Source organism: Oncorhynchus mykiss, chromosome 13 (genome assembly GCF_013265735.2).
Source record: "Oncorhynchus mykiss isolate Arlee chromosome 13, USDA_OmykA_1.1, whole genome shotgun sequence".
Lineage (NCBI taxonomy): Eukaryota > Metazoa > Chordata > Actinopteri > Salmoniformes > Salmonidae > Oncorhynchus > Oncorhynchus mykiss.
In genome coordinates, this window is record NC_048577.1 from 45,617,452 (window position 1) to 45,631,839 (window position 14,388).

At 44.5% G+C, this 14,388-nt stretch overlaps 1 protein-coding gene across 2 annotated transcripts; it reads left to right on the top strand.

Moving 5' to 3' along the window:
• Positions 1-4,081: 4,081 nt before the first annotated feature.
• On the top strand, positions 4,082-9,569 carry LOC110486548 (probable ATP-dependent RNA helicase DDX5). 2 transcript variants are annotated; one of them, XM_021558240.2, is made up of 13 exons: positions 4,082-4,241; positions 5,029-5,203; positions 5,373-5,469; positions 5,576-5,709; positions 5,827-5,892; positions 5,975-6,116; positions 6,191-6,351; positions 6,451-6,623; positions 6,740-6,850; positions 6,933-6,994; positions 7,071-7,130; positions 8,377-8,608; positions 8,809-9,569. In XM_021558240.2, the coding sequence occupies exons 1-13, from the start codon at positions 4,201-4,203 to the stop codon at positions 8,834-8,836; spliced, it is 1,482 nt and encodes a 493-aa protein (XP_021413915.1). In that variant the 5' UTR covers positions 4,082-4,200; the 3' UTR covers positions 8,837-9,569. The 2 variants fall into 2 exon arrangements, with proteins under 2 accessions (XP_021413915.1, XP_021413914.1); XM_021558239.2 differs by having other exon boundaries at positions 8,377-8,595.
• Positions 9,570-14,388: the final 4,819 nt, after the last annotated feature.

Sequence of the window (14,388 nt, forward strand, 5' to 3'; positions counted from 1 at the left end):
TCTTGATTTTTAATATGAATAGTGAACACAAACAAAAACAATAAAATGACAAACGAACAGTCCTGAACGGTGAAATAAAACACAGAACAGAAAATAAACACCCACGAAACACAAGTGGGAAAAGGCTACCTAAGTATGATTCTCAATTAGAGACCACTAACAACACCTGCCTCTGATTGAGAACCATACCAGGCCAAACGCAAACACAACATAGAAAACGGAACATACACAACCCACCCAACTCACGCCCTGTCCATAATAAAACGAAGACATAATAAAATAACTATGGTCAGAACGTGACAGTACCCCCCCCCCCCCCCCAAACTCCGGCCGCAAAACCTAAACCCATAAGGGAGGGTCTTGGTGGGTGTCTGTCTGCGGTGGCGGCTCTGGCGCGGGACTCCACCTCCACCCTTCTCCACCTCTTTACCGGCCTCCGTGGCCTCTTTAACGCGGCGACCCTTGCCGCCGACCTCGGACTGGGGACCCAAGCCACGGGTCCCGGATGGACGGGAGAATCCGCCAGCACCGGACGGACGGGAGATTCCGGCAGCACCGGACGAACGGGAGATTTCGGCAGCACCGGACTAACGGGAGATTCCGGCAGCACCGGACGGGCGGGAGACTCCGGCAGCTCCGGAGTGAAGCGAGATTCTGACAGCTCCTGGCTGACAGACGGGAGACTGTGGCAGCTCAGGACAGATGGGAGACTGTGGCAGCTCAGGACAGACGGGAGACACCTGCAGCTCAGGACAGACGGGAGACACCTACAGCTCAGGGCAGACGGGAGACTCCGGCAGCTCAGGGCAGACTCCGGCAGCTCAGTGCAGACGGGAGACTCCGGCAGCTCAGGGCAGACGGGAGACTCCGGCAGCTCTGGGCAGGAGGGAGACTCCGGCAGCGCTGGGCAGGAGGGAGACTCCGGCAGCGCTGGGCAGGAGGGAGACTCCGGCAGCGCTGGGCAGGAGGGAGACTCTGGCAGCTCTGGGCGGTGCGTGGAGGTGGCACCGGATAGACCGGACCGTGAAGGCGCACTGGAGCTCTCGAGCACCGAGCTTGCCCAACCTTACCTGGTTGAATGCTCCCCGTAGCCAGGCCAGTGCGGCGAGGTGGAATGGCCCGCACTGGGCTGTGCTGGCGAACCGGGGACACCATGCGTAAGGCTGGTGCCATGTACCCCGGCCCGAGGAGATGCACTGGAGACCAGATGCGCTGAGCCGGCTTCATGGCACCTGGCTCGATGCCCACTCTATCCCGGCCGATACGAGGCGCTGCTATGTATCGCACCGGGCTATGCCTGCACACCGGGGACACCGTGCACCTCACGGCATAACACGGTGCCTGCCCGGCCCCTCTCTCTCCACGGTAAGCACGGCGAGTTGGCTCAAGGCCTCCTACATGACTTAGCCACACTCCCCGTGTGCCCCCCCAATAATTTTTTGGGGCTGCCTCTCGGGCTTCCTTGATCGCCGTGCCAACTCCATTCACCGGTATCCCTCCTCACACTGTTCCAGAGAAACCCAGGCGGACTCCGGCACTCTCCCTGGGTCGACTGACCACCTGTCTATCTTGTCCCAAGTTGTGACATAGTCCAGATCTCGCTGCTGCCTGATACCACGCTGCTTGGTCCTTGGTTGGTGGGTGTTTCTGTAACGGTCGTCGTATGAAGGAGAGGACCAAATCGCAGCGTGGTAAGTGTTCATCTTGATTTTTAATATCAATAGTGAACACTGAAACAAAAACAATAAAACGACAAACGAACAGTCCTGAACGGTGAAAATAAACACCCACGAAACACAAATGGGAAAAGGCTTCCTAAGTATGATTCTCAATCAGAGACAACTAACGACACCTGCCTCTGATTGAGAACCATACCAGGCCAAACGCAAACACAACATAGAAAACGGAACATAGACAACCCACCCAACTCACGCCCTGTCTATAATAAAACAAAGACATAATAAAAGAACTAAGGTCAGAACGTGACAGTAGCCTACAGCCAACCTTGACATTGATGTTATTTCGTTGATCCAAGCAGTGGTACACCACTCTGCATATTAAACTTGATCATGTACAGTGCCTTCAGAAAGTATTCACACCCTTTGACTTTTTCCACATTTTGTTGTGTTTTACAGACTGAATTTAAAATGGATTCAATTTAGATTGTGTGTTACTGATCTACACACAATTACCCATAATGTCAAAGTGCAATTTTGTTTGTAGACATTTTTACAAATGTTTGAAATGTTTGGATCCAATAAGTATTTGTTATGGCAACCCCAAATAAGTTCAGGAGTAAAAATGTGCTTAACAAGTCACATAATACATTCCACCGACTCACTCTGTGTCAAATAATAGTAGTTAACATTGCTTTTGAATGGATAACCCATCTCTGTAGCCTACACATACAATTAAATGTAAGGTCCCTCAGACGAGAAGTGCATTTCAGCACAGATTAAACCACAAATACCAGGGAGATTTCCAATGCTTAACAAATAAGGGCACCTATTAGTAGATGGGTGAAAATATAGAAAGCAGACACTGAATATACCTTTGGATGCAGTATTAATGCACCCTCAGTTACCGGAGAGGAAGGAAACTACTCAGAGATTTCACCATGAGGCCAATGCTTATTTTAGTTTACTGGCTGTGATAGAAATGGGATTTGTTTGATTTGCCACAAACATAATGCTTGTATTCAGGACAAAAAGTTCATTTCTTTGCCACTTTTTTTTCAGTTTTACTTTAGTGCCTTATTGCAAACAGGATGCAGGTTTCCAAATATTTGTATTCTGTGCAGGATTTCTTCTTTTCACTCTGTCTATTAGGTTAATATTGTGGAGTAACTACAATGTTGTTGGTCCATCCTCAGTTTTCTATCACAGACATTTAAACTCAGTAACTGTTTTAACGTCATCATTGGTGAATACTTCCCGAAGTCACTGTAATTAACGGCAGTAGCCTATTAAAGGCATTTTAGTGGAAAAAAATATAGACACCTGACCCAGAACTACACTAACAAGTTCCGAGGTTAGGGACCTTTTACTGTAAATCAACATTTTCACATTACAGAGTAGCTTTTCCTATTTCCAAAAACCCTTTACAGTCTATTATTCATTAAACACATAACCTGCTTAAGTGGCTTTAGGTCTACCATCTTTTACGCTAAAGTAATCAGCAGAACTCTAATTTTAGGGAGATGTTACTGCATATCGACTTCACTAGTTTGAGACTGCCATCTAGCCATATTTTTTTTGTTGACTTGACGTCACTTATGGTAAAAGGAAAGCAACCGGATCACAACTGTTTTTTTTGTACATATGCTTTCGCCAACAGGTTTCATTAAATAATCCCAAGTGAAACACCCAGAGAGCTATGTCTAAATATGTCGCTCTGATACACCTAAGAGCGATAATTTGTTTATTTGTCAAACGGCAGTCAAGCATCGATCATCATGTCACCAGAATTAGACCCTCAATATCTATTGGAAATGAGCATCAAGATCACCGTGAACTTTTACCAACCTGTGAAGTTCATAATAATTGATTTCATATGTAGCCCAATAAACTGAATGGTTTCCCGAGTCATACCATATCGTCGCGTGAATTTCTCACATAAATAATTTTACGGGCACACCGTCGGCATTTATATCACAGCTGTTAATACGGTATGAATTTACTCGTATACAACTATATGGAAACGTGGTTATTGTGATACACCTGATAAAATGTGATACATTGATTATAATACTAATTCCTAGCTAAATTCCACAAGTTGTACACAATAGCATTCTGATAGATATTTAATTTGCAATAGCTTTTGTTTCAAAACCTTTTTTTATATAATTGATTTTTATATGGGATACAGATACTTTATCTATACGGCGACTTCAACATTATAAACATATTGCGACAAAATTAGGTCCTCCATTTCACACCATTTTCGGAACATAGACGCAAAATATGCACGTGTTCCTTCCAAATAGCTTTGAATGTGACGTTACGCAATGTGCTGCGGTGTAGTCAGTTCACGGCGGATTAATACTTAACTCGGACCGAGCGTGACACTTCCTCATGCAATAAAAGCCGAATCTCCTTTTAGTTCGCCGGCATTTCAGCATCATCACGGCAGTTCGGGTTTGATATCGGATTTTCAGGCGTAGTTTATTTATCGTTTTTATTTATACACTTTGTTTACAAGATGCCTGGATTTTCCGACAGAGATCGTGGTAGAGATAGAGGGTAAGTGTTTGAATGAATTTTAGGCGAATTTAACACCTCGTTGTCTTGCCAGAAATGGCTGACATGACGCACGGGATAGCCGTAGATACCGTACTCGTTTAGCTAGCTAGGTATATTTCGATTCTTGTTTTTTAGACTGCCGTTTTTAAAAAAAAAAGGAAACTATCGAAATGTGTTCAGAATTAGGGAGTTCGTTTTTTTTTAAAGGCCTCGTTTCGTCATGAGATTAGCAAGAGGCCTGATCTGAATCCGAAAATTCTTAGCTGGAGGCCTGCTAATTAAAATCACGAACCACATAGTCAGCGGTTGTAAATGTCTAATTTACCTTATCACATTTTCATAACGTTAATCTTAACATTAACATTGTGCCTCATCGTACAGCAAGTGTCAGATAACCGGTAAACTAGCCGACTAAATGTATTTGTACGCCATGTGGCATTATTGAATGCGAATACAAAATGCCGGCCGGTTTTTTTTTTTTTTTTCCCTCATTGTTCATGTGCGGGATATATATTGAAGATTGCTGTGGTTTTTTTTTTTACGTGACTCAGTCCAATAAACCAAGCATTTCTTCTAGTTAACGCTGGCAATAGCTTCTGCATCGTATTGAAGTTGGGATAATGTCATGTTTAATTAGTTACACGCTTACTGCTAGTGTTCTGTTAAATCTACATTTTAAAAATACGTTTCTTTGTTTGGCGTTTAGTCAAGCGAGTTTATCCACAGGTAACCTACATCTATTTTACATTGGTTGCCGTGACTAACATTAGACCATCCATTTCCCCAGTTATGGCAGTGGACCACCTCGTTTTGGAGGCGGCGGAAGAGGAGGTGGTGGTGGTGGGGGGAAGTTCGGTAATCCCGGTGATAGACTGCGCAAGAAGCATTGGAACCTTGACGAACTCTCTAAATTTGAAAAGAACTTCTACCAAGAACACCCGGATGTTAATCGGAGATCTCCGGTATGTATTCTAGTGGTCAAAATCCAAATGCAGATTTACTCGAAATGTTATGCAATGGTCATTGGCATGTGTTCTTGCATGGGTTCCTTTTTTGCCCAATGGCCATTTGCTGTTGTCTTTTGCATTGCCATGCCAATTGATCTGAGTCGCTACATGTTTGTCATTTCAGCAAGAGGTTGCACAGTACAGAAGTACTAAAGCTGTTACTGTGAAGGGGAGGGACTGCCCTAATCCAATTATGAAGTTCCATGAAGCCAGTTTTCCAAGTATGCACATCCACTAATATCTGACACATTCAGTTGAAAAATGCATTTCTGATCCGGACTTGTCTTCAATGGGTTAGTTTTTATGTACCACCCCCTCTTTCCACAGCATACGTGATGGATGTCATTAACAAAGCAGGCTGGTCAGAACCAACACCGATCCAAGCACAGGGTTGGCCACTGGCATTGAGTGGCAAGGACATGGTTGGCATTGCACAGACAGGCTCTGGGAAAACTCTCTCTGTAAGTGTTGTGAGAGTCCTAGCCTTGATGACTATTTCAACAACTTAGAATTGCTCTTAAAATTAAGAGGACAGAAGGTGTTCTTTTCTGTAATGCCATGTCAATTTTTTTCTGCAGTACTTGTTGCCTGCAATCGTGCACATTAACCACCAGCCTTTCCTGGAACGTGGAGATGGCCCTATTGTAAGTACCCATGTATATTCAGACTTGTATCTAATCTCACATCCACACAACATGGATTTATGGTATTCAATCTTTCTTTCAGTGCTTAGTGCTTGCCCCTACCCGTGAGCTGGCTCAGCAGGTCCAGCAGGTGGCGGCAGAGTATGGCAGAGCTTCTCGCCTGAAGTCTGTCTGCGTTTATGGTGGTGCGCCCAAAGGGCCACAGCTCCGTGACCTGGATAGAGGTAAGTTCCATAACCGCTCTGTATTTGGCTGATTTGAATCTATGGAATTTGGTGCTAAGAATTGTTTATTATAGGTGTGGAGATTTGCATTGCCACACCTGGCAGGCTTATTGACTTCCTGGAGGCGGGAAAGACGAACATGCGCAGATGCACTTACCTGGTCCTGGATGAGGCTGACCGAATGCTCGACATGGGTTTCGAACCACAAATCCGAAAGATTGTGGACCAAATCAGAGTGAGTTCTGTTGTGATGCATTAATGTGCTAAGAGTCTACTGATCTCACTTGGTATATTCGTCAAGGGTATATTCTGACTCCTTCCTTGTTCTTTCCAGCCTGACCGACAGACGCTGATGTGGAGTGCTACCTGGCCCAAAGAGGTGCGCCAGCTGGCAGAGGACTTCCTGAAGGACTACGTCCAGATCAATGTGGGAGCTCTGCAGCTGAGTGCCAACCACAACATCTTACAGATCGTGGATGTTTGCAATGATGGCGAGAAGGAAGACAAGTGAGTCCTGTCTGACCTGTGGCATTTCTGTAATGTTTATTTAATGGGTGGATAATATGACTTAGGCGCTAGTTGTGTAGTCACTAATTGAATGCTTCTCGGCCTTCCCTTTCCAGGCTCCTCCGCCTACTTGAGGAGATAATGAGTGAGAAGGAGAACAAGACCATCATCTTTACAGAGACCAAGAGGCGATGTGATGAGATCACTAGGAGGATGAGGAGGGATGGGTAAGTTACATCAATACTTTGTTCTTTAAACTCCGGGTAATCATGTGTTTTACTGGACTCAATTGACACTTGCTCCTTTTAGTTGGCCAGCAATGGGCATCCATGGAGACAAGAGCCAGCAGGAGAGGGACTGGGTGCTCAATGGTGAGTTTTTCACAAGAACAATTTAGTATGACACAACCTCTTATGGCCAGCTATCAATTTCCTTTCCTTCTTTCAGAGTTCAAGTTTGGAAAGGCGCCAATTCTCATTGCCACAGACGTCGCCTCCAGGGGTCTAGGTTAGTTTCATTCTGTCCTTGGTCCCTTGCACCAACTTTTTTTCCTGAAAGAAAGTGGTTCTTTCTGTAACTCTTCTGCCTTCTGAGTTTCTCCCCTATCTGAAGGAGCGGTCTTTTGAGGCAGGGCCTTGGCATGACACGCCCAGGTCTCCAGAGGGGGAAGGAGGACTCTTGGAGGTGTCCTGACTGGGACATCACCCAGTCACATACAGAGGTGGCGGGGTCTGAGTGCTGACTATCACGCTGGGCTGCCCAAAAGGGGGCCTAAATGAGTTAGCTGCTGCACCCCTGTAAATGCAGCTGTTCTCAGGCATCGGTTTGGACTGCTTCACACCCAAGCTCATGGCTCCACCAGGCTCTGCTGTTTCCATGTCTTGCATGTCGGTTTGGGCATTGTATTGCAAGTCATCGAGTTCTGGAAGGTGTCGCTTTTCTCAAAGCATGTGTGACAAATGTGGCAGTTTCCTAAACTTCTGTTTTGAGACCAGTTGTAGGTCCAATTACACGTTCACCTCTGTAATGATGTGGCTACTGGCGCTTAGTGTCAGTGGGTCATGTCGGTTGGCTGGGGATAAAAATCCAAGCTCGCACTCCTCCCTCACCTGCGTTTCAAGTCATGTCGAGACCTGCCAACGAGAGACATTTGATCACGTGAACACTGGTTCTGGGAATATCTTGCCTTGATGAGACTGGGGGTACTTTTGTTATGGTCACAGGAGTAAGTGGCTCAGTCTTTTAGCTTTTCCCAATTGTTTATGTTCTTGGCAAGACATTGCAGTGTGGCCTTTAGCGAGCTTCTTATGAGTGTGGGAATAAAGGGCCTTCGTTATCACCATAAGGTCCTTGTTTTGAGGAGGCAACAGTGCGCATAGTGGCCTTACTGTGTAGAAGCACCCTGCAGTCACTTGGCATTGTGTGGGGAGTTTTCTGCAATGGGAATGGACTAGTCAATGCATACTTTATGGTAGGACTTCTGCTCCTTTTTTTTTTAGGGGTGGGGGCTGTTGAGAATTGAGGGGCTATCTGTATTGGGAAGCATTTGGAGTGTGCATCGTTTCTCTCTTCCCATTGTAGTATCCCCACAGATTAAGTCTTTCTGGAGTTGTCTAATGCTATTCTTTACAGCCTAGTGGAAAAACGGCTACATCCAGTGACTGGTTGTACTAACTTTGCTCTTTTGGTCTGGCTGTTGTGGTGTGCATCTTTGTGCGCTCCTTTTTTTGCCACACCGCAACACATCCTACAGATGTTGAAGATGTGAAATTTGTCATCAACTTTGACTACCCCAACAACTCTGAGGACTATATTCACCGCATCGGCAGAACTGCCCGGAGCCAAAAGACTGGCACAGCCTACACCTTCTTCACCCCCAACAACATGAGGCAGGCCAGCGACCTTGTTGCTGTGCTCCGTGAGGCCAACCAGGCCATCAACCCTAAACTCCTCCAGATGGCGGACAGAGGAGGTAAATCTAATTGGTGAGATACAGGAACTGTGGTTCAGCTGCAGCCATTTTTTTTCCTTTTTGTTGACCTGGACAGTCAAAGCTATGGGATCTTGATTTATTTTTGTTAGCCATTTACCCCCCCCCCCCACAGTGTTTTCCAATGTACCCATTTCATATCACTCAAACTGGTGTGAAAGACAACTCTAATTTGTTGTTGGTTTTTCCTTTCAGGTCATTCAAGGGGAGGCAGAGGTGGTAGTGGATTTAGGGATGACCGCCGGGACAGGTACTCCTCCGGGGGCAGGCGTGACTTCAGTAGCTTTAGGGACAGGGAAAACGATAGAGGTTTTGACAGTGGACCAAAGAAGGTCTTTGGCACAAATTCACAGAGTGGAGGCTATGGGGCAAGTGGCTTTGACAAAAGCGGCAATGGTTTTAGCGGCTACGGCAGCAACGGCCAGTCAAACTATGGTACCAGCCAGGCCGGGGCGTTCCCAACGCAGAACTTCCAGGCCCCACAGTTTAGTGCCAACCAAGGAGGTGCACAGAATGGCATGAGCCATCAACAGTTCCCCTTCACGCAGCAACAAGCACCACAGCCCATGGTGCCTTACCCAATGCCCCCTCAATTCCCACAGTAAACATGCACATGAAAGTAAAGATGGTAACTTATTGCTTTTTTGTCTTGTTTAGTCCTATACTCTATCCCAAATTGTACTGTTTAATTTTTTACGCAGGGTTCAATGGATTTTTTTTTAACCTCTATCAAGTCCGGGGGGGGGGGGGGTCCTGCAGCGCAGCAATAGTGATGCCGCACAGTTTTGCTTTCTTTCACTTATTTAATTTGTTACATTCCTCAGTGATGTTTAGTCTTTTGTACTAGTTATTGCAGATGTATTGTTTTGTCCCACCTGTACCATTTAAAGTGATATGTTAAGATCTTAACTGGGAGGCACTGCATTGCCTTTCGATTAAAAACCAAAAATACTTCATGTGTTGTCTTATTCTTTTACACCATTACATGAATTTCTGTAAATGCTTGCCTGTCCACTTTGCTTCAACATCAGGTAAATGGCTGAATGCTCAGGAGTGTTAATCTTATGTCTAGCAGAATCTATGAACATAGTCAATAGCTTAAATTAGTTACTGCTTGACTACGCAGCACTTAAAACTGGGGGGGTTGTGACTTGGCATAACTGCAAGTCTATGTAATTGTGTAGTTGGCTTTAAAGACTTGCTAGGAAAGGCTCTCGGATGATTACGTTATTAGCGTTTTTGAGTCATGGTTCCTTCTACTGTTAGTGGCGCTGTGTATGTAATACTTTACCTAATGCATTAAGGAGGGAGTGGCCTGTCTACTGGAAACCCTACCAGCTGTCATGTCTTGAACACAGCTTTCTAAATATTGACTGCAGTTGCAGCTTTTGATTTATTTTGGAAGGGAAATTGTCGGTCAACTCCATCTGCCATCCATTATAGCCTGTAGTTACTCAAGTATTTCCCTAATGTCTTTCTCTGCCTGCTTTCACTGAGCACATGAAACCATCCTCTCCCATCCCTCTAGCAAGCTGGTGAGGGTTGGGTAACTGGTTGACCCTGCCTTCCCACTGAGGTGTTGGCAGGGGCTTGTTTGGGTGAAGTGACAAATCTATTAAAGCTTAACAAATGTTTTGGCTACTGTGATGCCTGGACCCTGCTGGAGAAAAGTATGGTACTCATGAGCTCAGATTCTTCTAGATGGCTTGAGGGTGAGGGGTACATATTTTCACAACTGATCTGAATGGCCCTGAAGTATGTGGCCAAAAGTATGTGGAGACCTGCTTGTCAAACATCTCATTCCAAAATCATGGCCATTAATTTGGAGTTGGTCCCCCCTTTGCTATAACAGCCTCCACTCTCTTCTGGGAAGGATTTCCATTAGATGTTGGACCATTGCTGTGGGAACTTGCTTCCATACATCCACAAGCGTATTAGTGATGTTGGGCGATTAGGCCTGGCTCACAGTCGGTGTTCCAATTCATCCCAAAGGTGTTCAATGGGGTTGAGGTCAGTGCTCTGTGCAGGCCTGCCGGGCTCCCGAGTGGCACAGAGGTCTAAGGCACTGCATCTCCGTTCTAGAGGCATCACTAAAGACAACCTGGTTCGAGTCCAGGTTGTATCACAATCGGCCGTGATTGAGAGTCCCATAGGGCGGTGCACAATTAGCCCAGCCTCGCCAGTGTTTGCCGTCATTGTAAATAAGAATTGGTTCTTAACTGACTTGCCTAGGCAAATAAAGGTAAAAAAAAACTAAGTATTCCACACCGATCTCGACAACTCATTTCTTTATGGACCTCGCTTTCTGTGAGCTTGTGACCTACCACCGCCCGTTGCTCCTAGAGGTTTCAACTTCACAATAACAGCACTTACAGTCGAACTGGGCAGCAATTTGACAAACTGACTTGTTGGAAAGGTGGCATCCTATGATGGTGCCACCTTGAACGTAACTGAGCTCTTCAGTAAGGCCATTCTAATGCCAATGTATGTCTATGGAGATTGCAACAAGTGTGGCTGAAATAGCTGGATCCACTAATCTAATTTTATGGGGTGTCCACATACTTTTGTATATATAGTGTATGTTTGGCACGTTAACTGTAAATTACTGCCTGCTTTTTCCTTTGTTAGTAGCCTACGAAAGCTGGTTATATTTATTTATCTTTCCTTGTTTGCTGCAGCCTCGCCTCTCTTATGGCAGGTGCTTTCTCATGATCCAGCAGTGAGAAATAAACAGTGGCAACAGGACACAGTGAATCACAGACAGGTATTATGTTCTTCTGCATCCACTCATGTCTCAATTTGTAAATGTGCAATTAAGAAGTGTTTCAAAGAGAGCGATTCTTTAGAGCTCTTTGTCAGGGTTGAAATGACACGTTAGCGGAGATGGCGCCTATGGACATGGTCGCCCTGTTCCTAGCTCGTAACCAACTTTTTGTGTGTGTTATTTCTTACATTATTTGCTCATAACGTTTCTTACATTATTACCTCCATCCGAAAATAACTTTAGGATATTAGATCGGCAGTCTCGAACCAGCATTTAGACCAGAAATCCAACGTTCCGAATTCTGACATTAATATTTCTATATTTATTATTATTTATTTTTATTTTGGGGATTTGAGTGTATTGTTTTGTACTGTCGGGTATTACTCCACTGTTGGAGCTAGGAACATAAGCATTTATTTACACCCGCGATAACATCTGCTAAATATGTGTACCAGACCAATAACGTTTGATTTGATATTCACTAGACATTTCCCCAAAAACATGGGCCTGGGCCAACATAACTATTAAACACATACTCTTGGGGACCCTTTTTATGTTTTCAATGATTAAGGGAATGCCCTTTTCTGCTATGTTCCCATAACCCTTGTAGTTCAAGCCCTGCTCTTCAGTGTTACATACCTTGACTGAAATGTGTTCTCTCTGTAAATGATTTGTGTGTTCTTGACTGAGCCTCTCCCAGATAAATGGCAGCCAGGCTTGCATAATGTGGAATTTAACCAGGTATGTGTTCTGCCCTGTGGTGTAGTTGGATAGGGGAGGGGTGTGGTGGGGTTACATGTTAAGTCAGTAAATGAGATTGGATTTTTACAATGCAGTAATATGCAGCCCCGGTAACCCACACCTTATGACCACATTAGGAAAACCTGAACTTTGAAAGATGTGATTTTGTCATCACCAGTACTGCTGCTTTACTCAGGATGAGTATTTTTTAACTGGGATTATGAAGTGAGATAGGCCTACATATTTTTTAAATGAACGATAAAGGGACAAATCTGGGTTTGGCAGATGCCAGGAGAACGCTACCTGCCCCGATGCATAGTGCAAACTGTGAAGTTTGATGGAGGAGCAATTATGGTCGTTAGATCCAGTGAAGAGAAATCTTAATGCTACAGCATACAATGACTTTCTAGTCGATTCTGTGCTTCCAACTTTGTGGCAACAGTTTGGGGAATGCCCTTTCCCGTTTCAGCCTGACAATGCCCCCGTGCACAAAACCAAGGTCCTTACAGAAATTGTTTTTTTGAGATCGGTGTGGAAGAACTTGACTGGCCTGCACAAAAGTCCTGACCTCAACCCCATCAAACACCTTTGGGATGAATTGGAACTTTGACTGCGAGCCAGGCCTAATTGCGCAACATCAGTGCCCGACCTCACTAATGCTCTTGTGGCTGAATGGAAGCAAATCCCAGCAGCAATGTTACAATATCTAGTGGAAAGCCTTCCCAGAAGAGTGGAAGCTGTTAGAGCAGCAAAGGAAGGACCAACTCCATATTAATGCCCATGATTTTGGAATGAGATGTTCGACAAACAGGTGTCCACATACTTGTGATAATTTAGTGTATGGCATACAAGTAACTGCCAAAATATAGAAAACCAGCATAAATAGGGCGTTTGGTCACCACGAGCTGCCAGGTTCAATGCGCCTTGGTATAGTTCTACAAGTGTCTGGAACTCTATTGGAGGAATGTGACATCATTCTTCCATGAGAAACTCCTTTATTTAGTGTTTTGTTGATGGTGGTGGAAAACGCTGTCCCAGGTGCCGCTCAGGAATCTCCCATAGGTGTTAAATTGGGCTGAGATCTGGTGACTGAGACACACTCATGCCCTTTAAACCCCCTATGCATCTTTGAAACCCTTCTTTTAAAAGTCACTGAGATCTCTTCTAGCCATGGTAACCAAAATAATAAATGGGCCTTTTTATACATGACCCTAAGCATGATGGGATGTTAATTGCTGTCAATTGCACATGCCTGTGTAATTATATACCAGGTGGTGTCAGAGGAAGGCTCTAAAAATGGTCAAAAGACTCCAGCCACCAAAGTCATAGACTGTTCTCTCTGCTACTGCATGGCAAGAAGTACCGATGCACCATAAGACTGCTAAATAGTTAACCAAATAGTTAACCCGGACTGTCTGCATTGACCCTTTTTGTACAAACGTGTTTTTACTCATTGCGTATGCTGCTGCTACTGTTTATTATTTATCCTGTGGCCTTGTAACTTTATTTAGTTATGTGCCTCTACCTCTAATTACCTCGTACCCCTGCACATCAACTCAGTACTGGTATAGCCAAGTTATCTTTACTCATGGTGTATTTATTATAACTTGTATTATTACGTGTTATTATTTTTCTATTATTTCTCTATTTTCTTTCTCTCTGCGTTGTTGGGAAGGGCCTCTCAGTATTTCACTGTTGTTTACAAGCATGTGATGAACACAATTGTATTTGATTAGATTTTTTTGATTATGAGGGTACAATGCACATACACTTATAAATGTTTGTCTTTCTACCGTCAGCAGAGGACCCAGCTCTTCCCTCAGCGGTAAGTGTACTCTGCATTCCTCTCTGAGACCTTGACTCCTTATACTAGGTGTGGCAGGTAGCCTAGTGGTTAGAGTGTTGGACTTGTAACCAAAAGGTTGCAAGATCGATTCCCTGAGCTGACAAGGTAAAAATCTCTTGTTCTGCTCCTGAACAAGGTAGTTAACCCACTGTTCCCCTGTAGGCTGTCATTGAACATAATAATTTGTTCATAACTGTCTTGCCTAGTTAAATAAAGGGAAATAAAATATATATATAAATACTAAGAGGGGTAATTCAACAGGGTGTGTGTCTGATAATCACTGATACTCAGAAGCCTGGGGAACTGTAGCCTACTATACTGTAGTGTCTGATGCTACAAACAGAATACAATGCAAACCAGCACGACCACAATTTGACTTCCTAAAATAAAGTTGTTTTGTTTATTATCTTAGGCTGTTGTAACT

Excerpts from the sequence above, each read along its gene's own strand:
- LOC110486548 (XM_021558239.2), top strand. The coding sequence starts at position 4,201 with ATGCCTGGATTTTCCGACAGAGATCGTGGTAGAGATAGAGG. Across the intron at positions 5,893-5,974 it reads AACGTGGAGATGGCCCTATT|TGCTTAGTGCTTGCCCCTAC; the intron begins GTAAGTACCCAT and ends TCTTTCTTTCAG. Across the intron at positions 7,131-8,376 it reads CGTCGCCTCCAGGGGTCTAG|ATGTTGAAGATGTGAAATTT; the intron begins GTTAGTTTCATT and ends CACATCCTACAG.